Here is a 26,169-nt window from a genome sequence, read left to right as displayed (position 1 = left end):
AAACCGCACTGCGCATGTGCAGATATTTGCATTGCGACTACACTCATACAGAGAAACCATTCGCAACGGGGGGCGGGTTAGAACAACGTAGACGTGTCTGACGATTTGAACACAGGGCCTGATTCTGAGCCGGACGCTCTGACCAGAGCGCTCGCTCTGAATCAGGGCCCTCCTACCTAAAAATGGAGCGGCCTCTTGGACGCTCGCATAGCTGTGGGTTACCACCCACAGCTTATGCGAGCGTCCATGATGATGGTTGCGATGGTCAAGACCATCGCGACCATCGGGCTTGCGACGAGACCCTGCTGTAGGGTCTCGTGGCCGCAAGCTCTGGAGTGATTTTGGCTCTATCGGACCCAGACTGTAGGCGTTCCCATGGGAACGCCTCCGTCTGGCAGGCACGCCCACCAAAGGGGGTGTGCTGTCAGTCACCATCGACAGAACGCCCCCTTTGGTGCGAGACCCGGAGTGGCAGCTTGGCTGTCGCTATGCGGGTCTCGCGCATGCGCACGACGGAGCTCCCTCCGTCGTGCGCATGCGCATTAGGGCACCATCGACCCGCTTGCGAGCGTCCTGCGCTCGCGAGCGGGTCTGAATTAGGCCCACAGTTCCATGGGTGTGCATAAATTAGCCATTGTGATCTCCTTAACAGCACGAGAGCTCTCTGCGAGTCAAGAGAGCTGCAGTGTTTGTGGCTGGCCGGATTGGGCTTGCATGCTGCGTGACTGGCTGATATTTGTTTTATGCTGTTTACCTTCATCGATAGAATATAAGACGGCAGAGGTCGGTGTCCCTATGTCCGGCTGTGCTTTGGAAGGCATTAGCATATTTTACCAACTATGATCTGTGAGAATGCAATTGCATTCGCCTAAATCTCGGAATCGGGCCCCCACAGTCAATTGTGCTGCAGGGAATATATAAGATGTATTCATGAACTTGCTTCTAACTCAAGGACCGGTTACAGGGATTTGTCAGGAAGTATGTCTAAGATACAAGTAGATACACCACAGGCAATTACAACCTAATGAGCAGCTTTTTGTAGCCTTAGGGAAGGGTACTATAAGAGTATATGATATCACTACATGCATATTTATTAAGGAACATTGCATTTTACATAGTATGATACAGTAGTAAGTATGATAGGATATAATATTTACCAAATTCTTTTAGAGATACTGTAGATGCACGAAGATTAAAGATGCAAGGATAGCAAAATATCTACATATATACACAGAAATACCCATATATATATCTTTCTCTGTGTGTATGTGTATATATATATATGTGTGTGTATATACATATATATATATATATGTGTGTGTGTGTGTATATGTATGTATATATATATATATATATATATATATATATATATATATATATATATATATATATATATAAATTTTATTTATTTTTTTTATTGTTCCCCCATGGCAGCCATTACATTGGGATTGCATCTCTTTCCCTTAAGGCCTCCATACACTGTGCGATATAGCAGCCGATCCGACGGACTGGAACGATATCGCTGCTATATCGTTCCATGTGTGGGTATATCGACCAGTGCGCGCTCCTGTGGGATTATACATAGCTCCTCCAGGTCTTTCTGCATGTTCAGTTGATCTGCGGATGAGATGTACAATCCCATGCAGCGCTATGCAGGTGGGGGAGGGGGGTGCTGGCAGATCAGGCGGTCAGCCACCCGATCGCTCCGTGTGTGGGGACTGCCCGATATGTCAGCTAGTGGATCGGCCATCGCACTGTGTATGGGGACCTTTAGCTTTAGAAAGGAAGTTTTGCTAGGGACCGCCCACCTTCTGGATATAGCTCTGCTCCTCCTCTTCCCCTTAGTCTTTTTTTCTGTCTCCTAGTTTAGACAAGACTCAAGAGTAGGGAAGTTTGTTATTTTATGGCCAGCGATGTTCCTCCTGGAGCTGCAGTCTGTGGCAGGGGTGGTACCCTGGGAATATCACTCTCTGAGTGTTTGAAGGCAGGCTTACTGGAGGACCCACAAACTGGTGAAAGTCTGGCAGCAGTGAGCCTGGTACAGTGCAAAACTACACGCCAGAAGGGGCCTGTGAAGCAGCCAGATGGAGCTGCATTTGGCCCTCCGTTTGTATAAGCCTTATGGCTTTGCCTGATACTGCTTTCTGTGGATAAAGCCAAAATGGAATCAACAGCCAGTCCGCACCCAGACGGGGTAAGCCCTTACTAGGGGTGCTCCAATATTTTCTATACTGGAATAGTATACCTAAAAATACCTTCAGCATTTAAAAAAAAAAAAATATATATATATATATATATATATATATATATATATATATAAAATATATATATATAATATACAGTCAGGTCCATAAATATTGAGACATTGACAGAATTTTCAGATTTTCACCACCACAATGGTTTTGAAATGAAACAAACAAGATGTGCTTTAACTGCAGACTTTCAGATTTAATTTGAGGGTAATTACATCCAAATCGGGTGAACGGTGTAGGAATTACAACAGTTTCAATATGGGCCTCCCACTTTTTAAGGGGCCAAAAGTAATGGGACTATCAACTCAAAAGCTATTTCATGGACAGGTGTGGGCTATTCCCTCGTTATTTCATTATCAATTAAGCAGGTAAAAGGTCTGGAGTTGATTCTAGGTGTGACATTTGCATTTGGAATCAGTTGCTGTCAACTCTCAATATAAGATCCAAAGAGCTGTCACCATCAGTGAAGCAAGTCATCATTAGGCTGAAAAATCAAAACAAACCCATCAGAGAGATAGCAAAAACATTAGGTGTGGCCAAATCAACTGTTTGGAACATTCTTAAAAAGAAAGAACGCACTGGAGAGCTCAGCAACACCAAAAGACCCGGAAGACCATGGAAAATAACTGTGTGTGGATGACAGAAGAATTATATCCCTGGTGAAGAAAAACCCATTCACAACAGTTGGCCAAATCAAGAACACTCTCCAGGAGGTAGGTGTATATGTGTCAAAGTCAACAATCAAGAGAAGACTTCACAAGAGTGAATATAGAGGGTTCACCACAAGATGTAAACCGTTGGTGAGCCACAAAAACAGGAAGACCAGATTAGAGATTGCCAAACAACATCTAAAAAAGCCATTACAGTTCTGGAACAACATCCTATGGACAGATGAGACAAATATCAACTTGTACCAGAGTGATGGGAAGAGAAGAGTATGGAGAATTAAAGGAACTGCTCATGATCCAAAACATACCACCTCATCAGTGAAGCATGGTGGTAGTAGTGTCATGGCGTGGGCATGTATGGCTGCCAATGGAACTGGTTCCCTTGTATTTATTGATGATGTGACTGCTGACAAAAGCAGCAGAATGAATTCTGAAGTGTTTCGGGCAATATTATATGCTCATATTCAGTCAAATGCTTCAGAACTCATTGGACGGCGCTTCACAGTGCAGATGGACAATGCCCCGAAGCATACTGCAAAAGCAACCAAAGAGTTTTTTAAGCCTAAAAAGTGGAATGTTATGCAATGGCCAAGTCAATCCCCTGACCTGAATCCGATTGAGCATGCATTTCACTTGATGAAGACAAAACTGAAGGGAAAATGGCCCAAGAACAAGCAGGAACTGAAGACATTTGCAGTAGAGGCCTGGCAGAGCATCACCAGGGATGAAACCCAGCGTCTGGTGATGTCTATGCGTTCCAGACTTCAGTCTGTAATTGCCTGCAAAGGATTTGCAACAAAGTATTAAAAAGTGAAAGTTAGATTTAGGATTGTTTAGTTTGTCCCATTACTTTTGGCCCCTTAAAAAGTGGGAGGCACATATAGAAACCGTTGTAATTCCTACACCGTTCACCTGATTTGGATGTAATTACCCTCAAATTAAATCTGAAAGTCTGCAGTTAAATCACATCTTGTTTGTTTCATTTCAAAGCCATTGTGGTGGTGAATAGAGGCCAAAATCTGAAAATTCTGTCAATGTCCCAATATTTATGGACCTGACTGTGTGTGTATGTATGTATATGTATATATATATATATATTTATTTATATATATATATATATATATATATATATATATATATATATATATATACATATATACATCATTATGAAACTGCATTTGGCTTCAAGAAGCAGTACTTGTGAAGAGCTTGTACATTTTTCTAGCCAGCTGCAGAAGGTTATTTTGCTTAACTGGGCTACTTGTCAATTAATCAACTGTGGGTTACACCCTGGACTTGCTTATTTATATCTGCACATTATGTGTTGAGGACCAGTCCATAAAGTCAAATATTTCAGTCTGATCCTATGTATCTGTTTTAAATGTCTACACAGTCTGACTTTTATCTTGTCAGCTGGCTCCAGTATTTCCATTCCATTACAACTATTTAGTATCATATATATGATTTATATCTTGAAGTATATTGCAAGTACTCTGAATAAGGATTTGTTCCAGCATTGCTCTATTTTAGCTAATGCCTATTATAGAGCTACCCAGTTTTGTTCTATTAATGTTGTTTCCATTTGTAAAGTTCAACGGAATATGCTACGCTATATAAGAAACTGTTAATAATATAAATAGAGGATGAGTATGCCCTCACTATCCCCTTCTTCATGTTCTAGTGTACATTGTGCTCATATGGTGAATAATATAATTCTTCCGTAACACCTACCAATCTCAGCAACTTCTGTAACTTGGTGAATACTCAGCATTTCATCTGTGATTCTGTTGGTGAATTAAGACAAGCAGTAAAGCTGGGTACACATGGAAAGATATGCTCCATGAGCGATATCGTTCAGTGTTGTCCCCTCACCTGCTGGGCTCTATGTCGTTCCCAACATTGAGCATACACACTAAACCATATCGTTAACAATATCGTTCAGTATAGTCACCGGCTGCATTTCCGAACTTGCAGGATCTGACAATATCGTCAGATTGGCCTGCAAGTACGGCCGATGAAAGATATAGCTAACGATCCGCTGGAGCGCGCAACGTTAACGAGGTCTTGCATACACATGGAACGGTATGAACGATATCGTTCATATTGTTCACAATATCGTTGCATGTGTATGCAGCTTTAGACAGTCTTGTCAGAGTTTTACACCCTTGTGGAATAGGCACAGTTCTTAATTTATGGGTACTTTCACAGGTGGAGGTTGCATGTGTAAAATTAAAGTCTAGAGCAGCAAGTCCTTAGGGTGGAGTCATTTTATGACACTATATTTCAGGTTTCATCTCTGCAGCTATTTCTTCTTATCTGGTTGTTACCTATGTTCCAGGGCTTGAGGCCGTGGAGTTCATCTATGTCTAACAATTTGGATGATGATTAGTAGTAAAAAGAACAATTGTAGCTGTGTCTGCAGGTGTACACTTAAAAATAAGAATATCTTACCATATGAGGATTTATTACTTTCATGAAGTACACTTTACTCCATAATACAGAAGAGACAGAAGTATACATGACTACCATGAGAGGCAGATCAGGCACTCAGCACGGTTTCCCAAACAACATTCAGGGAGGAGCCTCAGTGATGACAGAATAGTCTTAATCAGTCCTATAGGAGATATAACCTAAAGCAGCAATGGTTATTAAATCACTCGCAAATTAAGGAGTACTGGATGTGGTATCCTGTGAATACCTGATAAAATTCGAGGAAGTGCCCTGGATAATTTATTTAATGATGTCAGACATTACAGCTACAGCAGTAAAATCTATGTTTTAGAAGACAGTTTAAGAAAATTTATTTATTTACAGGCAGTAAAATTTGTATCTCTGACACACAGAAGGAAACTCTTGGATGATGCCAGAAAAATTTTGGATCTCAGATAATGGAATAAATTAAAAAGAAAAACCGTAAAGAAAAAAAAAAAGATTATTTTAAAACATTTTAGATGTGAAATACTGAAGTCAATTCTGCGGTTATAATAGAAGATTTAAATATTTTGAAATATGCCGACTTCCAGTTGCAGGTCAGTCGGCAGTGTATATGCATTTCTGTTTTTTCCAATTTACTTGACTCCAGTTCAATTTAGCAGCATCTTTAGGGACATCAAAAAGATTTGTGGTAATCCTTATGACTCATATAAGGAACCAGAATCTTCAGTCTGGCTATACTTCAGATGATAGACTGGTATCTGGGAAATTGGGCGCAATAGGACAAAATTAACTTGACCAGACAACAGAATTTCTCCAATCCTGTGACTGTATCATGAGTTGGGGGAAAGCCAACTAATACCAGTATAGCAGATAGGCTCTAGACGTACAGGAAAATACTTTACAATATGCAATTACACTTTTGAGTGGAGATCTAAAATCCCCAGTAGTTATTTACATTTGTGCAACTCTGACAATATCCAGCTACGCATAAGGCTTAGTCTCCTGGGTATGATTCATTAGCCTCAATTATGGATATAGTTCCCATGGGAAAGATAGTGAACAAGAACACTATGATGGAATATGTTGAACTACAGTCGAATACGATTCCCTCTATACTTCCAGGTACAGATGGAATAATCCACAAGGATATCTCTGCCATGGTGAAGAAAATAGAAAAAAATGTAAATATTGCTATTACAGCAAGTAATGATATTAATAATAGAGGCAAGTACGTCAAGATGGGGCGCATACCTGCTATAGCTTGTAGCACAAAAATGTTGGATCGCTAATACTACTTTCATACAGAAAATGGCAAAAAACCTGGATTTTACCTGGCATTTGCGTACAGAGTTCTTTTGCCATTTCCTGCCTGTACCCCCCTTCAGACAGAAGAGCAAAATACAGGGTCAAACATTTTAACCCGGTAATTTGCTGATTTACACTGGTATTTCTTCTGTCTGAAAGGGTCAACCTGGGTCGAAGTCCCGGGAATTTAGACCCGGGTTGACCCTTTCAGACAGAAAAAGGACCGTCTTAATCAGCAAATTACCAGGTTGAAATGTTTAACCCGATAATTTGTTTTTCTGTCTGAAAGGGGTATTATAGAATGGTTTTCTTGCTTTAAACAAGCGAAAAATTAAAACCGTATGCAAAGCAATAAGTCATCCTCTGGACTACTTGGAAAGAGTTTACCTGAAATTGTTCTCAAGCGGTTTGGCAGTGGTGGCTTGCTTAACCACTAGGGTGGTACGAAAGGCCGCCTTTAATGTGCAAAGTCACGATAATCAGGGCATGGGCAGCAGGCACTTGAATTCCCTCTCAGCACTCCAAGTGCTAGCATAGAAAACATCCTGGCAAGCTTTCTCAGCAGGAAGCAGGTCCTTCCCGGAGAATGGAGGCTGAATACACAAGATGTTTCCAGGCCATTGTAAGGATTTGACTTTCCAGATGTAAACCTGAAAGCAGCCTGAATACTTGGCTGTTTTGTTTCTAATCCAAATATCGTCTGTCACAGACACAAGGCATGGTTGTTTTCTCATTAAGATGAGTGTTCTGACCTGGGTGATGTGGCCTCACCCTTATTTTTAACGAGGTCTAGCAACCTGTTGAAAATCAAAGTGCATATGCAGGAAGTAGCAATTCTACTTTAATGACCGAAAAGAACAGGATTCTCAACTGCTCTAGAAATGACAATAAAAGAGCCAGGGACAGTACCAATAAGATTGGATCTATTGCAGCTGGTCATTGCTCCTTTCTATTCTACTAAGTTTCCATTACTACTATGGAGATTGAGAAAAAATATGTTGGAACAAAAAGGGCTGTTTGTTTAAAGTTGGATACTGCCAATGAGGACAGATCTACTACTCTCGGGGCCAATACTTTAAGCGGATTTCTCAAACCTCTGTTTGACAGTATGGAAGTTGAGCGGAAAATGTTAAAAAATAAAGGTCTGTCCGATTAAGTAGTGCAAATCCTTATGCAAGCAAGAAAGGTATGGAAGAAGTTTGTTTCCTGAAGGAGTCCTGACTGATATATGGCAAGAAAAAACATCCCAGGTTCTTCAGTTTTTACATGATGGATTTGCACAAGGCCTAGCTGTATCAACTATAAAGGGACACATAGCTGCCTTGAGTGTTCTCCTAGATAGGAGATTGGCAGAGGAGGAATAGATAGAGATTCTGCCAGGCTATTAAATAATTTGCATATTAGGTCACATGTTGCTCCATGAGACCATAACTTAGTCCTGAGTGCTTTAATGGACCAGCCCTTTGAACCATTTTGAAATGTTTCTTTGAAAGTCATAACTTGGAAAGTTGTATTTCTAGTGGCAATTACCTCTGCCAGAAGAGTAATTGAACTGCAAGCTCTATGGGCAGAGAAGCCCAATTTGAAGATTAACAAGGTTGTATTAAGGATAAATTTGAATCTTTTACTAAAGATAGTGTCCTCTTTTCATCTGAATCAAGAAATAATGTTACCTTCTTTCTTTCCTCATCCTAAGAATAAGGAGGAGGAGGATTGGCATACTTTGGATCTTGTCAGAGATCTCTATATATTTGGAAAGAATAAAATACATCAGGAGGACTAACAACATTTGTTTGAAGTTCCATTGGGAAAAAAGAAGGGCTTAGCCCCCACAAAACAGACTATAGTGAGATGGATTAAAGAATTAATAGCTCTTGAATACAAGAAAGGACGAGAAGTTTCGGGGATCATTACGGCACACTCAGCCGGGGGCAATGGCAGCTTCCTGTGCTAGGAAGGCTCAAGTTTTTGTCAGATATATCTGTTCTGCGACTACATGTTCTTCTGTTAATACATATTTCCAGCCATTATGCTTTAAATACTACGGACACTAAATAAATAAATGGTGTTATAACTGCATATGTCCTGTAGTTGTAACCATTTTTTTTGCGCCCCCCCCCCCCCCTGTATTTTGCATTGGTATATCCCAATGTAATGTCTGCCATGAGGGAGCGAGGAAGAAAGCAGTGAATTATACTCACCGATAATGCCATTTCTACTTCAGGGTCCATAGGGGGTCCACAGGGTTGACCTTGGGGTATAGGTTGGGAACCAAATCCGGGCACCACGCAGTTAAAGCTTTTAGCTCCCAGGATGCACTTGGGTCCACTCTCCCTATAACCCCGCCCCCCAGCCAGAGGCACCTCAGTTTAAGTTGGTGCCCGGCCGGAGTCGGGTCACCGTTACTGCAGGGGGGCTGCTTAGCAGCCTCTAAGCTTAAAAGAGTTTTGTTTTATTTTTATTTTTTTTACTACTCTTCAGAGCGGCAGCATCAGACTGTCCAATGGACGTCTGAGCTGCCGCTCCTACACCCCGCCGGCGCTGCGACGCCAGTACAGATCTGGGGATCGCAGCGGGACCCCAGAGTCTGTACTAGCCGGGCTCTGGAGGAATCCCTGGGCTGCTGCCGGATCGACGGGGACAGGTAAGTCGCGTGGTCACCGCTTGCGGTGACCCGCGTGTACATGCAGCCTTATGCCTCCGGTCTCTGGGGACAGACCGGAGGCGCTAGCGGTGGCGGCGGGCTCCCCCTCCATGGAGGCATACCCCGCGTGTCCACAGCCCACCAGGGATTATAGCGGCAGCGAGAGCCGGCATCCCGGGGGGTTAATTGCTAGCCAGGGGAGGAAGCCTTCCCTGTCTAGCGGCTCCTCCCCTCAGCTCAGCGCGCCTTTCAATAATACAGTCTGGCGTCGCTGAGCTGCTTCCTCCGCGGGCCACGCTTCTTCTGAGGTCTCCAGTGGCCATTTTCTCTCTGTGGTGCTGCAGAACTCTTAGGATGTCAGTGAGCCCAGTCCCCCTGCGTACCTGGCCATTTTGGGTGAGTGTACACAGCGCTATAGCCTTCCCAGACACTGAATCTGGGCAGTTGAATGTAGCGACATTGTGCAGTATATTATATGTCATGCTTATGTATGTATATATATTTTTCTGCATTGTATGTGACTTTTGCTAGTGCTGACTGTCTGCTTTTTCTCTCACCTGTCAGTGTATATCTATCCCTTTTCTTTATCTGCCCTAATACAGGTGTACCTGGGGTGGTTCTGAGACCTCACATATATATATTTGTTAATATCTGTGAGGTTTGTCACATACTGTTGCGTGCTGCACGTTGCCATATTTTAGATGGAACTGTGAGTTGCGTACGCTGATAATGGGTTCCTGCAGCTAATCTTAGTGTCAGTCAGGACTGGTATGGCGCTGCTTAATATTTCCGTCAAGATAGTCAGATATATCTGACCAGGAGATTGCACACGATACTGCACCCATTATTGCTATCCTGCAAGTCATAGCCTGCAGGAATTAGTGCGGAGGATTTTAACTCAGAAAGGTTTACGTATGCGGCACCATCTGGTGCCGGGCCCCTTGCACGACCCCCTTAAAGGGCGTTGTTTCTCAGGATCCTCTCCTTTGAGGATCGCCGGGCGGGCCCCATTGTCGTCACTCGCTTGGAGTTACTTCACCATACTGCCCTTTTGAACTCGGGGTATCTCGCAATTTCTTGCAATTTACCCCTGTGTCACAGACTATCGCTCCCTGCCGGGGGTTTTTCACAGTACATGAATTACCTCCGATACCACATCGGTCTGTCATTCCCCTTGCAGGGATTACCACAACGGCCACCCTGGTGGATGTCGTTTTATACGAAATACTAATTGGCGTGATATACGCCCTGTGGTTACTGACCAGTGGCTCTGCCGTGAACTGGATGGTATATTCGGCTCTTTCCCTCTCACATGGGGGGAGCCGATCTCAAGTATTATTATCCCTGCTTTGGGGCTGGTAGCCAGGCTCATTCTGGATATAGAGAATGTCGATCCTGCACCAGTATCATACATCTCCCGTTTTCTGCCCAGCGGGTGGATCTCATAGCGGGAGTCTGGCTGTCCCCAGATACGAGGAGTCACAAAGGCCTCCTGTTTCCCATTCCCTGAGGGTCCTCACAAGTAATGGAAATCCCCTTCTGGGATGGATTTGTAAGTTAATCATCGGGTTACAGGCATTAATACGCCTCCCATCCCGACCTGGACGAATTTTACGGATCCGTAGGTGGTAACTTTGCCTGAAATCAATGTACTCGTTTTCAGGGCCTGTTGCCCGTCCTACCATGGCCATCGCATGGTGATGCTTTTGTGACGTTTTTCCCCTCCAACACGTCTGAGGTTCAAATATCTTTTTGCCGCTCACAAAATATGCAGTGGTCATATGTGGGATTACCTCATGGGATGCCGGTCTTCTAACTTTCAGGGTTTCGGCGGCGTCTGTATCCGCCGCAGTACCCTATGGCTGCGTTATGGGAAAGCAGAGGTGCACACTCCTTCCAGGGGGAAGTTCTTGTTTGGTCCTGACCTTGACAAGATCGTTGCATCATTGGCAGTATCACTAATGGGGAGATACCGTCTTTAGCTACTCCCACTACATTCGGACTAACTCTGTTAAGTCTTTTTGTCCTCAGGGTCAGCCTAAAGGCCTGTTTTTTCCTAGGCTGTCGGCCTCCACGGGGGCCACCATATCCAGTACCGAGCAGTCCTGGACTTCCGGACGACCCTGTTTCTACACCTGAGGATATACCCTCAGCCTGACGGGACAGGTCTACATCTGGGGAATTTCCAGAGTGAGGTACTGATTCTCAACGGCCTCTCATTGCTCATGCAGCCTCCTCACAGGCATTGTTACACGGGCCCTTCTTCAGAACTGATCAGGGCCTTACAATCCCAGAAAGCTATACAGTCTTTGTGGTAAGCAGAGCTATTTCGGGCAACCTCACTATCTCAGTGAGGGACTGGTTGTTCTACTTTCTTTTTGGGGCGGTGACCGACTGGTCCTCCTTTGCCTATACTCTGTCTCAAATCCCTGAATCAGATTGCAACGGTGCCTTGACTCAGGTGGAATCGTCCATGCTCCATCATCCGATGTTTGGAACCTGGGGATTTTATGGTATATCCGAGTATTCAGGATACGTACCTACGGGTACATACAGAGCCCTCTCATCAGCATGGGTTCAGGTTTGCTGTGCCACAGCAACACTTGTAAGTTTCGGGCTCTGCCTTTTGGGGCTGTCCTCAACTCCACCGGGGTTTACCAGCTTTATGGATTTTCTGACAGTTCACCTGTTCAGTGTATCCGAATGCTCCTTTCTCTGGACGGTCTCCTGCTTTTAGCAGGATCACCAAGGTACTTTACCGCCAGGTCAGGATAACCGGGGCTTCTTCTCGGCACAGATAATTAGTCAACGGAGGAAAAGTCCTCCCTGCATCCCTCACAGGGTTTTCTTCATCTGGGAGCACTGCTGGATTCTCAGAATCTGAGAATTTTTCTGGCGTAAGACAAGATCTCCACTCTTCAACTTCGAGTGTGCGGATATCTACGCAGTCGACATATGTCAATACTCTTTGTGATGTGCGGTCTACCAGAGTGTCTACCTTTTGGTAGGGTGGAATGTGCTCAGTTCCATTCCAGGCCTTGCCATAATTGACTCCCCTCCAGATGGATCGAGTTTTTTCCATCGGATCGCTGTTCGAACGATGATACTTTCTCCGGAGGCGAGTTGGTCTCTGTCCGGGTGGCTATGGCCATCTCGTCCAGGGTGTTCTTTGCTAAAGACAGTGTCTGGTCCGCATTCGTTTCGGGGCAGTTGGACGTCTGTCGCTTCTGCCCTGCCACTTAACTTGTTGATACTTTAAGCTGTCTTGGACTTTCACTCTGGCCTAACCCATTTGTCACGGTAAACCTGAATAGGTTCAGTCCGACAGTGTCACAACAGTGGCTTCCATCTAGGCAACACTGGTAGTTGGGTGGCAATGTTAGGAATGTCACCCATTCTGACATAGTCCAAGGGTCTTCTCCTGGCCAACTCTGCGGTGTTTATTCCCGGAGCTCTCCATTGGGAAGCGGGCTTCCTCAGCCGTCACGGCGTGCATCCCGGGGACTAGTCTCTTCTCCAAGAGAGGTTTCAACTCCTGGTGAGCAGAGGGGGCCTCCCTGAGGGGATTGATCCTCATGGCCTTCTGACTCGATCACACATTACCGGTGTTACAGTCCAGCTCTAGGAGTACTGAAGCTACCTTCAGTGACTCTTTGTCAGTGAAGTGGTCCTTCCACTTTGTGTACCTGTGTCCTCCGGTCTCCCTTCTTCCTCGAGGTCTTCGGAAGTTTAATTCGAGACGGAGGGGCTTTCCTTCTGGGGGCTCCAGGTCGTCCCAGACATCACTGGTACTAAGATTTTCGGAGTCTCCTCCTCGATGCTCCGTTCCTACTGCTTCACTATCTGGACCTGTTGTCTCAGGGTCCTTGTTTTTCCCTGGATCTGGATCGCTTGTCTTTAACTGCGCCCCTACTGTGGTCCTCGGGCTTCCCTGGCTCTGTCTTCATTGAGATGTTTAGAGCAGATAGGCCAGACTTTGCTGGGATCTGCCACGGACTGTGGCATACATAATTCTTATGGTATCGTACCTGTCGATACGATCCTCCGGTGTCCAGGATTTCCAGATATTCTGGCATTCCTTCCAGCTGGCTTGGGTTTCACCCTTGGCCTGGCCTTCCTGACAGTGCGGATCTCTACACTGTCGGTATGGTTAAGATATGGAATTGCTCCGCTCTGGTATCCAGTTCATCCTTTGGAGTGTTTTCTGGATTATGTCTCCACTTGTCCTCCCTAGGGACTCCTGGGGAGTTAGTAGTGGTTCTTTGTTCCCTCCGGGGACAGTCAATGGAACCGCTGGTTGTGATAGCCATTACATGGTCTATTGTTTAAGCTCTCTCTCTCTCTCTCTCTCTCTCTCTCTCTCTCTCTCAGGGTGTTTAAATCAACCAGGAGAGTGTCTGAATGGGGAGCGTTCTCATGTGGCTCCCTCTTCTGGAGGGCATCATGTCAGGGTGTGAGTTGCTCTCGCCCTGTGTTTCTTCTTAAAGTGGTTTTTAGGTTCCATATTATTCTGGAACTTATGGTATGGCCATTCAGTTCCCAGTCCTCTCGGCTGTTGTGGCCTCATGGACTGTGGTCCGGCCTCTTTGGCTTTATGTGATCCGTTCAAGTTCCTTATGGTAAGCGGACTCCTTATTGGTGGTCTGCGGTTTCTGGTTTTAACAGGAAACGATGGCCGGCCTATAATGAAATGTTGACTGGATGGCCTCGTATGTCTTCCTCAGGGGCCTACCCATGGGTGGGCATTTCTGTCGTTGAGGCTTGTTTTTTTTCTCGGGGCGTGTAACCCTCGTGGGCGGCTCGTCGTGGCGCCTCGGCTGTTTTGCCTTACTAGCTGTCCACGTGGTCTTCTGTCCATACCTTTTTAAGGTTCTAGGCATTGGTTTCCTTTGCCTCTCAGGATGCTTCCTTTTTGGCGACGGATTCTCCTCTCAGCACAGGAGCGTCCCCACCCTTGGTTGAACTGCTTTGGGACATCCCCAAGGTCAACCCTGTGGACCCCCTATGGACCCTGAAGTAGAAAACAAGAGATATGGTAAGAACTTACCTTTGTTATCTCTGTTTCTACGAAGTCCATAGGGTCCACAGGGCGCCCGCCCTGACGCACCTGGCTTCATATGGGCTGTGTTACTGGTCACCGGCTTCCCGTCTCCTTTTCTGTGAGTATGGTTCTAGAGTGTTCCAGTTTTCTCTCTCTTTTTCTCTCCTCCTCCGGCCTTTGGCTACTTACAATCTGAGGTGCCTCTGGCTGGGGGGCGGGGTTATAGGGAGAGTGGACCCAAGTGCATCCTGGGAGCTAAAAGCTTTAACTGCGTGGTGCCCGGATTTGGTTCCCAACCTATACCCCAAGGTCAACCCTGTGGACCCTATGGACTTCGTAGAAACAGAAATAACAAAGGTAAGTTCTTACCATATCTCTTGTTTTCTTCTAAGTGGGGCTGCAGCGCAGTCCAAAATTCAAATAGGGGAACAACACCAACTGCCATCCTCACTGGCATCCTCACTGCCAGTTGGTGTGGCTCCCCTATTTGAAATTTGGACTGTGCCGCTTGCTAGGGTGGTGAACAGCTGGCCTTCACTTTGCGCATGCGTGAACAGTGGACCTGGATGCTAATGGCGAACACTTTCAACACTTGCTATGACTTTCTCATGTTTCTCATAGACCCAGGTATGTCTGTGGCAAATTTTACAAAATTATGTCAATTACTTTAAAATGTATAAGTAATACTATGGGGCCAATAGCGAGTGAAACCCCCTGTAGAAGAGTTATACCCAATTTTGCCATAAATGCTGTCTATTTGACTGACCTTACCAAGGGTTAGTTATGGTTAAGTGGAATCCTAAGGCAGAAAAGGCTTTTCAGGCTTTGAAGTTGAATTGTGCACCCAACCAATATTGATGACACTTAACTTTAAAAATTAATTTGTAGTGTAAGCAGATGTATCAGATGTTAGGGATAGGTGCTGTTCTGTTTCAGAACAAAGAGGATGGAGCATCATCTTATGTGGTGGTCGAAAAATGAGGGGGGATATTGTGACAAAAACATTGTCAAAGGGAGAGAGATGGAATCTGTATGAAGTCCCGACGCTGGCAGCCCGAAGGGAGAAGATCCTGACTGGGCAGGTAAGTACTCCATCCCTACTCCTCCCCCCAACCCTAACCCTTCCTTAGTGGTGCCTAACCCTAACCTCCCTCCCCACAGAACCTAACCACGCTACGTTCCCTAAAGCTAATTTAACACCCCCCCCCCCCCCCCCCCGCAGCTAATGCTATGGGTGCCCGGACTTACCTCGTTCAGTCCAGCATCGGGATTAAGATAGGGGTCTGTATTTCCATGCCTATCTTAAATCCCTTGTCGGGATTCGATGTCGGTATTGAGACCGGCGGCCGCTAACTACATCCCAATAGAGATATGCCCAGGTTTTTATCTTTTGTCTGGTTGACTGAAGCTGATTTGCAGCCTGGATTGCCAGACCAACCGTGAGAGGCTGATAAAGGGTGTGGCAGTCTCCCTTGTCAGCCTCTTGCTACCTAGGGAGAAGTAGGCAAGCTTGTGGAGGCAGTCTGATGCTCTCGGCAATGTTCTGCTGGAAAACCTTGGGTCCTGGCATTCAAGTGGATGTTACTTTGACACAAGCCACCTTCCTAAACAGTATTGCAGACCAAGCACACCCCTTCATGGCAAAAGTATTTCCTAATGGCAGTGGCCTCTTTCTGCAGAAATTTGTACCCTGCCACACTCTAAAAATTGTTCAAGAGTGGTTTGAGGAACATGACAAAGAGTTCAAGGTGTTGACTTGGCCTCCAAATACCCCAGATCTCAATCCGATCGCATATCTGTAGGGATATGCTGTAAAAGCAAGTCCAAGGGGATTTTGTCATGATTTGATCAAAGCATTTAAGCCTGCGGCCCAGCAGCAAGAGACCCCTTTGTTTCTGCAGGTCCCTACTCTAGCATATATGCCCAGCACACAATTACATTGCAGTTACATGTACTCGCCTCCTAGATACAGAGGGACACATCTATACAGGGGCTGGCTGTAAGCCACACCCAACTAGGCTCTTTATAGTCTTAATTCAAAAATGTTTCGGTGGTGCGATATACACACTATTAGACAGATGGTTTTAATTGGTGTTTATATATATATTATTTATTACAGATGTGTTCTCACTTACTGGGTGTCTGTACACCATACAGCGTGAGATGGCCAGCTCTGTAAGGAGTGGTGTACTGTATTTTTTTTTTCTTTTGTGTCTTCATTGATTCGAAGACACAAGCTCACAGTGTATAAGATATTCTAGCCTGCAACTTTAAGCACTCACAAATTGGTTTTACAAATTAGCAGATGAAGCACAACGGAACTTGACATGGGGAATAGCCACACCCGCATCAGTGCCCTTTTTACACCGATTCATACTCAGTCGCACACAGGGCCTGATTCAGAGCCGGACGCTATTTGCGCTCGCTCGTTCAGAAAAAGGGTCCGGATATTTAAATAGAGCGCTCGCTCTTTGCGGTCTGTTGACGCCTCTGTCTGAACGTGCGAACGAAACATGCGCTCGCTATTTTTAAAAAACGCCCCCCTGGCCGCTCGCATCCTACGTCATCTCCGCTATTTATTAGATTAATCGAGTACATCGAAAGGCGTATGAACTGCTCGCAGTGCTTGCGGTAGGATTTTCCTACCGCAATCATGCGAGCAGTTAAGGCTAAAAAACAACAAAGTGACGTGGTCGATGACGCTGCTTTGTTAATTATGCACACCCTTAAAACGCCCGTTTTGACCGTTTGGCACGCCTGCGTTCGGATCTCCACTCCCCGTTTTCAAGTACCTTCCCATGTTACCACCCACAAACGCCTCTTCCTGTCACTCAAAATAGCAGCCATTCGCTATTTTGCGAGCACACGATTTCCTACCGCAATGACTGGTTCGCGCATGCGTATTACAACCCATACGCATGCGCAGTTCTGCGAACATCGCTCGGAGCGAACGAGCGCCCGCTTACGAGCGGCTCTGAATCAGGCCCACAGTTGTAGCAATGTAGTTTCTACTTCAGGGTCCATAGGGGATCCACAGGGTTGACCTTGGGGTATAGCTGGATCTGGATCCACGGGCCCCACGCAGTTAAAGCTTTCACTGCTCCCAGAATGCACTTGGGTCCGTCCTCCTCTATACCCCGTTCCCGAGCCACAGGCACCTCAGTTTTAGTTGGTGCCCGGCCGGAGTCGGGTCACCCTGTTGCAGTGCAGGAGCAGCCCCTAAGCTTTATTTTAAAAGAGAAATTTTTTATTTTTTTCTTCTTTTTTTTTTACACTATCAGAGCGGCAGCATCAGACTGTCCTATAGGACGTCCATGCTGCCGCTCCTTCTCCCCGCTGGCGCCGCGACGCCAGTACAGATCTGAGGATCGCGGCAGGACCCCAGAGTCTGTACTAGCTGGGGTCTCCCTGTGACTGCTGCCGGATCGCCGGGGATCAGGTAAGCCGCGGGTCGCTGCGTGCAGCGGCCCGCGGATACTTTAACATGCAGTCAGAAGCCTCCGGTCTCTAGGGACAGACCGGAGGCGCTAGCAGCGGCGGCGGGCTCTCCCTCTATAGAGGAATACCCCGCGTGTCCGCTAGACCACCAGGGTGACAGGCTACCCGGGGGTTAAATGCTAGCCAGGGGAGACAGCCTTCCCTGTCTAGCGGCTCCTCAGCTCAGCGCGCCTTTCAACACGCAGTCTGGCGTCGCTGAGCTGCTCTTATCTCTCGGCCACTCCTCCTCTGAGGTCTCCGGCGGCCATCTTTACTGACGGGCATCGCAGACTCCCAGGCGGTATCAAGTGGACCGGTCCCCCTGTGTACCTCTCCCCTGCTAAAGGACAGTGTACACAGCGCTGTAGCCCTCCCAGACACTGAATCTGGGCGGTTGATTGTAGCGAAAGGTGCAGTGAGTATTAACTCTCTGCATTGTATGTGACTATTGCTAGTGCTGCTGTCTGTAACTTATTTCTACTTACTGTCAGCTTATACCTGTCCCTTTCCTTCTCCTACGGCCCGGCAGGTGTGTGGGGGAAGGGAGTTTTGCTGATACCCTCACTTATATAAATCACGTATTTATGGGGTCAGTCACATACTGTTGTGTGCTACACAGTACCATATCTGGGCTGTTTGTGTTGCATACTGGTGAGTGCGCGGGTGTTAACACCGTAATTCCTCTGATGATACGTATTTTTTTGTGTATTTACGGTATCATGTCTGATGAGGAGACTGAGCACTCCGTGGCTCCTGTGTTGTTTTCCTGCAGACGCTGTGCTGCTGGAATTGATGGGGAGGATTTATCTCAGGATGGTCTGTGCGGGCGGTGCCAGCTGGTACCGGGTCCCTCTAAACCCCCTGTTTCACAGGACCCTCCTTGGGCGATGTTTTCACAGGTGCTGGCGTCCATTGCGGAACGGTTATCGGTCCCATCAACGGTTCTAGGGCGTTGCCCCAGCCCACCATCCCCCGTTCCCCGGGTATTCTGCAAATATTGCAGTCTCCCCCCGGGGCCCAGACTGTGGGTCCTTATTCGGGACTGCCTGTGTATGTCCAGTCTCCTCCTGTGACGCAGCAGTCTGTGGTGCCTTTTCAGAGTTTTCCTCAGACGGCTCCTCCACCTGGATGTTCTCTCCAGCTCTGTACAGAGTCTGGCGGCCTCATCCTCGGCGTTTCAGTCGATGTTGCAGAGATGTGCCACCAAGGGCATCCAAACGTCCTGTCGTGAGATCACTGGCTGCGCAGTTGTCGGACTCGGAATTGACCTCAGATAACGGAGAGATCCATGAGGACTCTGACTCTGATGCCATGGGGCAGGATGTGGAGGCTAAGTCCTCCATTAATGTTCCAGCATTAGTTAGGGCGGTGCGGGCTATCCTCCATATAGATGATGAAGCGCCGGCTCCTAGGTCGAAGTTTCCTAATTTTAAAAAAGCCATGGTAACTTCGAATGTGTTTCCCTTGTCTGATCAATTAACGGATCATATGGTGGCGGCCTGGCAAATACCCAGTAAGAGGTTCCTTCCTCAGAAGAGGTTGGCGTCAAATTATCCTTTTCCTGAAGCTCATTGCAGGAAATGGGAGACTCCGCCGGCGGTGGATTCCCACGTCACCCGCTTGATCAAAAGCGCAACGCTGCCATTGCCGTCTATCTCCTCTTTAAAGGATGCCACGGACAGGAAGGTGGAGACTTATTTGAAGTCCATTTACTCTCTTTCCGGAGCGGTGGCTCGCCCGTCCATGGCTATCTCCTGGGTGGCTAAAGCCATTGAGAACTCAGCCAATGCCTTGGAGGATACCTTTACTGACAATGCTCCGGATATCCAGAGAGCGTTAGTGGGACAGATGAGGGATGTAGCTTCCTATATTGGGGAAGCGTCTTTGGATGCCAGCCTGCTAACTTCTAGGGTTTCGGCTGCAGCTGTGTCTGCTCGGCGGTCCCTGTGGCTGAGATCCTGGAGGGCTGATGCAGACTCAAAAAAGGGTCTGGAGGCCTTGCCTTTTAATGGAGAATTGCTTTTTGGTCCAGATTTGGACAAAATAGTTGATACCTTGGCTAAGTCCAAGTCAGCTTTCCTCCTTTCGGCCTCTGTGCCGGCTAAAGTGAGGAGCTCTGCTTTTCGGTCCTTTCGGGTTCAGGGTAAGGCCAAGGGTCAGTCCTTCCCGAGACATTCAGCGACCAAGGCCGCACCCAAGCCCAAGAAGCAGGCATGGAGTGCTCGGCGCCCTTCTTCCAAGCAGGGGACCCCAGAGTGGGAGGCCGACTTCTCCAATTCGCCCAGTGTTGGCACAATACCACCACGGATGCCTGGGTTCGAGAAGTAGTCTCTCAGGGGTACGCCCTGTCTTTTCGGTTCAGGCCGCCCCACCTGTTTTTCTGCACGAGGCCTTCTCTGGACAAGACCAAAGCTGTCCAGATTCAGGTAGCTATAGAATCCTTGCTACAAGCAGGACTCATTGTTCCTGTTCCGCAGTCTCAGCGCGGGACGGGGTACTATTCTACTCTGTTTCTGGTGCAGAAACCCAATGGTTCTCATCGCCCTATCCTGAATTTGAAGTGTCTGAACACATACCTCAGAGTTCCCAGGTTCAGGATGGAAACGTTACGTTCCATCATTCTGGCGATGGAACCCGGGGATTACATGGTCTCCCTCGATATCCAGGACGCCTATCTCCATGTGCCCATAGCACCGGCACATCAGCGGTATCTGAGGTTTGCTATCCTGAACCATCACTACCAGTTTCGGGCGTCGCCTTTCGGCCTTTCCACGGCTCCGAGGGTGTTCACCAAGGTGATGGCAGTTACGGCTGCCCACCTTCGGGGTCAGGGTATACGGCTGCTGCCGTACCTGGACGATCTTCTGCTGCTGGCAAGCTCCCCGGAGGTGTTTCTTCGACATCTCCACCTGACCATTGCTTGTCTTCAAGCACACGGGTGGTTGATAAATTGGAAGAAGTCATCTCTGATCCCATCACAACGGATGGTCCATCTGGGAGCACTTCTGGATTCTTGTCAACAAAGGATTTTCTTGACTCCGGAAAAGGTGTCTTCCCTTCAACTGAGGATACACAGTTGCCTGAGCAGTGGCAGGGTGTTGGTCCATTCGGCAATGAGAGTCCTGGGGTCCATGGTGTCGGCATTCGACATGGTGGAGTTTGCCCAGTTCCATTCCAGGCCACTGCAGGGGCAGATTCTTTCAGTGGAACGGGTTATCTCACCGGATCCGTTCTTAGATGCTAGTCTTGTCCCCGGATGTGCGCCGGTCTCTGGCGTGGTGGCTTCAGTCAGCTCATCTCATCCAGGGTCGCCCCTTTGGATCCCGGACTGGGTTCTGCTCACAACAGATGCCAGTCTCCGGGGTTGGGGGGCAGTGACCGGCTCGTTGTCTCTTCAGGGCCGTTGGTCGGCGGAGGAAGCCGTCCTTCCCATAAACGTTCTAGAGCTGCGGGCAGTGTACTTTGCTCTACTGTCGTCAGGCACCGTTCTTCACAGAAGAGCAGTTCAGGTGCAATTGGACAACGCTACCACAGTGGCGTACATAAATCACCAGGGAGGGACTCGCAGTCGAGCTGCGATGTTGGAGGTGTCTCAGATCCTGGCTTGGGCGGATTGCCACATTCCGGCAATCTCGGCAGTCTTCATCCCGGGAGTCCTCAATTGGGAGGCGGACTTCCTCAGCCGTCACGACGTGCATCCCGGGGAATGGTCGCTTCACCCAGAGGTGTTTCAACTTCTCGTGGACAAATGGGGACTGCCGGAGTTGGACCTGATGGCCTCCCGTCACAACTGCAAGTTGCCCGCGTACGGCTCAAGGACAAGAGATGCAGGCGCAAGCCTAATGGACGCGCTGTCTGTGAAATGGTCGTTTCACCTAGCGTACCTGTTCCCTCCAATCTCCCTGCTACCTCGGGTACTCAGAAAAATCAAACAGGACTGGGGCACGTTTCTGCTGGTGGCTCCAGCGTGGCCCAGACGTCCTTGGTACTCCGATCTCAGGAGCTTGTCCATCGACGTGCCGTACCTTCTACCTCAGCGTCGGGACCTGCTGTCTCAGGGGCCCTGCCTTTACCCGGATCTGGGTCGGCTGTCTTTGACGGCGTGGCTCTTGAGACAGCCGTCTTAAGGTCCCGGGGTTTTTCTAACTCTGTCATCAGTACCATGCTGAGGGCGCGTAAGCCTTCCTCTGCACAGATTTACCACAGAGTGTGGCACACTTACTTTCAGTGGTGTGAGTCCAGAAACTTTGATCCTCAGGTGTTCAGGGTTTCTAGGATTTTGGCATTTATGCAGTCAGGTCTTGACCTCAGCTTACGTCTTGCTTCCCCGAAGGTTCATGTTTCGGCTCTGTCTGTATGGTTTCAATGTCTGATCGCTACACTGCCTGATGTTCACACCTTTTTCCAGGGTGTTCTTAGAATTCAACCTCCCTTTGTGCCTCCAGTGGCTCCATGGGACTTTGGCGGTGGTTCTTCGGGTCCTGCAGGGACCTCCCTTTGAACTTCTTGAGTCCGTTGACCTCAAGTGGTTAACACTGAAAACTGTGTTTCTCCTGGCAATTGCTTCGGCCAGAAGGGTATCCGAGTTGGGGGCACTTTCCTGTAGTCCCCCCTTCCTAATTTTTCACCAGGACAGGGCTGTGCTTCGTACTCGTCCTGAGTTTTTGCCTGAAGTAGTCTCTAAGTTCCACATCAATCAGGAACTTGTGGTACCAGCTTTTCAATCTCCTGATCTTGCAGCTGGTGAGGCTTCATTGGACGTTGTCCGTGCTCTCAGAGTTTATGTTGATCGGATGGCTTCTGTAAGAAAGTCCGATTCTTTGGTTTTCATAAGAGGGGTTGGCCTGCCAACAAACAAACGTTGGCCCGTTGGCTTTGTTCTGTTATTAGGGAGGCTTATATACAGGAACGTTTACCTGTTCCAGCCTCTGTTATGGCTCATTCCACTCGGTCTGTGGGTCCTTCTTGGGCTGCTAGACGTGGTGCCTCCGCAGTTCAGCTGTGCAAGGCAGCCACTTGGTCTTCCATTCAGACATTTTTGAGGTTTTATGCGTTTGACACCTTTGCCTCTCAGGATGCATCCTTCGGGCGCAGGATTCTCCTTTCTGCTCAGGAGCGTCCCCGCCCTTAGTTGAACTGCTTTGGGACATCCCCAAGGTCAACCCTGTGGACCCCCTATGGACCCTGAATTAGAAAACGAGATATGGTAAGATCTTACCTTTGTTATCTCTGTTTCTATGAAGTCCATAGGGTCCACAGGGCGCCCGCCCTGACGCACCTGGCTTCAAATGGGCTGTGTGGCTGGTCACCGGTTCTCCGTCTCCCATTTCTGTGAGTATGGTTTCTTGTGTGTTCCAGTCTTCCTTCTCTCTATTTAGTCTCCTCCTCTGGCCTTGACTGCTTACAAACTGAGGTGCCTGTGGCTCGGGGGCGGGGTATAGAGGAGGACGGACCCAAGTGCATCCTGGGTGCAGTGAAAGCTTTAACTGCGTGGTGCCCGTGGATCCAGATCCAGCTATACCCCAAGGTCAACCCTGTGGACCCTATGGACTTCGTAGAAACAGAGATAACAAAGGTAAGATCTCACCATATCTCTTGTTTTTGCATGTTTTAAATATGCAAAAAAGACAAACGACTGAGTCGCAGGGGACCTGGTGCGCTGAAAAGGGGTATTTGGCGTGACTAAAGCAACAGTAAGAAAGGACAATATCTGTAAGCATGCCAACATATGTTTTAGGTTTAGTTCTGATTTCATGTACTTTCAAAAAGACATTTGAGGTTATTTGTTTTTCTTTCTTTGTTGTTTTCCCATTGTATCTTGCTATTTTTTCACATTTTTTTCTTTCCCTAAACAATTGGGGCTTGGTGAGCTAAGCTAAATACTATCCCGTCCATTTGGTTTTAGTATATATGCTGTTCCAGCTGAGCCCAATCTTGGGGTATCAGAGAAACATGTTTCTTATTTCCCTCTAAGATTATTTACTTGCATACTTTAGCTTTATCATAGCACTTCATTCTCAAGGGAAATTCTGCTAGCACTGATATGAGAGCTTCTTAATCATTGAGAATTAACTATGGTGCATCTTTTAGCTGGTAAAACCAGAGTATGGAACTTATGTGTTGGAAGAAGTGTTTTAAATGGGTTCACCAGGGAAATTAAATTTTTCGCTGCTAAAAAGGGTTCTGTGTTTTACCTCTAGCCCTCTTATTGCAGTAGGAAGACATAGAGCTTCTAATGTCCATTTTATACTGTCCACAACATTGATGCGCTGTAGATCATTGGGGCCATTGCCTTTATTCAAAAGATAAGTTCTTTATTTGTTGACTGCTGGGTACACACTTTGATGACGAATCAGTCAGCAGAACGATCCACCGTCAAAGCAGCCAACTGGTAAGCGATACACAGTTACCAATTTGCTGCTTGACGTGTCTGGGCTACAGACATAACTGGACAGGCATTTAAATTTGCCCGCCCAGTTGAGACGTCAGTCACCAGCTGTCCCTACAGCAAGTGTATGAGCAGTCGGTGGGTCACCCGTACACACAGCCAGATGCACTGATATGTCTGCCAGATATATCGGCATTGGCTGTGTTGCAGGGCCGACCTGATATGTCTGTGAACAAAGTCGTTCAGACATATCAGGTGGGCACACCCGCTGATGTACTCGCAATATATCGATTGTCGATAGAACAAGCGATATTTCGGCAAGTGTGTACCCAGCATTACAGTACAAGCAGACAATAGTTTACAGATCTGTGTAGTATTAGATGTGGTTTACTGTGTGCAGTGACCCATAAAAATAATTGTTCTCCGCTCTCCATCCTGAGTTGGAACTTATTATATTATTCCATCTTTCCAATCTGATTCTTCTGCTCTGTTTCTGCTTTTGTTAGAGCTCTTCAAACAGTAGTTCATCCATTATTTTATATATACAGGTTGAGTCTCCCATATCAAAAATGCTTGGGACCAGGGTTATTTTGGATATTGGAATTTTCCGCATTTTGTAATATTTGCATACCGTAATGATATATTTTGGGAATTGGACCCAAATTTAAACACAATATAAATTTATGTTTCATATACACCTTATACACACAGCCTGCATGTCATTTTATACAATATTTTCTATAATTTTGTGGCTCAAACAAAGTTTGTCCACATTGAACCATCAAAAAGCAAAGGTTTCACTATCTCAGTCATGCTAAAAAAAAAATTCAGCATTTCGAAATATTCCGTATTTCGGAATATTTGGATATAGGAGACTCGAACTGTAGTATATTACTCCACATAAGATAAGGACATCAATTATATGTTTTTATTCTTCATTTCAGGAAAAATTGAAGCTTAGAGATGGTCCGAATGACATTGTGTTTAGCATTACCACTCAGTATCAAGGCACGTGCCGATGTGAGGCCACCATTTATCTGTGGAATTGGAATGACAAGATTATCATATCTGACATCGATGGAACAATTACTAAGTAAGTTTCATTTTATTTGCATTCAAAGCCTGACCCGGAATAAACATAATGTAATATTTATTTGTATGTCCTTGCACTTTGCAGTTTTGCCACCTTGGAGTCCTGTATACAGTTTGGGAATATATCCAAGTGTGTACATTGTGCAAATGTGGACTTTACTACACTTCCTGTTGTGTCCACTTACAGTTTCCCGCACACACAGTATTGCCTGTGGTCACATTTTCCAATGCTTACACTTAAGTAAAATCATGTGGTTTGCACCAGTGGCATCGAGCACTGAGTTTTATGTTCTTGTACATTCATTCTGTTCATTAGACTCATGAGTACATCTGTCTGCAGTTAATTTTAGATTTGACTCTATAAACCTTTGTTCGTTGGGAATCCTGTAGAAATCTGGGATGCTGCTTTTGGAAAGCATATTTGTTTTCAATTAATAAAGTATTTCCTGTTTAATAATATATTGAATTACTGTGCTATAAGATACAATTAAAGTTTATTTAATAAAAATCTTGCATTCCAAAAGCTACTTTTGTAATAAAAAAAAAAGAAATAAAGTTCAATAATTTTGGGATTTGTTGGTACACAAGTTATGTGGAGCCATTCCAACTTGCACTAAAAGTACAAAATCACCTTATCGTTCTGGCTTCCTTCCTTCTGTGCTTTTTCACAAAGGCTTTATATAATTGAATCAGATTTATATATGTCGTCTTTGTGTACAACATGACTCCGTTATCTGTACTAATATTATAAGGAGGGAATTCAATTGATAGTGTTGGGTGTCTAACTAATGGGCGTCTATCCGAGCAATTCAATTGTAACTCAGATCAGATCAGTATTTTACACACCCCAAAGGACGGGGTTTAGC

At 46.4% G+C, this 26,169-nt stretch overlaps 1 protein-coding gene across 1 annotated transcript in view; it reads left to right on the top strand.

Annotated features, from left to right (window-relative positions):
• LPIN2 (lipin 2) overlaps positions 1-26,169 on the top strand; it is a 183,511-nt gene that overhangs the window by 140,397 nt on the left and 16,945 nt on the right. Inside the window, exon 15 of the mRNA XM_088469640.1 lies at positions 25,156-25,304. Within this exon, the coding sequence (XP_088325766.1) occupies positions 25,156-25,304 (149 nt within the window). The remainder of the gene's footprint in view (positions 1-25,155; positions 25,305-26,169) is intronic.

The sequence above is a fragment of the Taudactylus pleione genome, unplaced genomic scaffold (genome assembly GCF_031769625.1).
Source record: "Taudactylus pleione unplaced genomic scaffold, aTauple2 ptg000093l, whole genome shotgun sequence".
NCBI classification, from domain to species: domain Eukaryota; kingdom Metazoa; phylum Chordata; class Amphibia; order Anura; family Myobatrachidae; genus Taudactylus; species Taudactylus pleione.
This window is presented reverse-complemented; position numbering and strand designations above follow the sequence as displayed.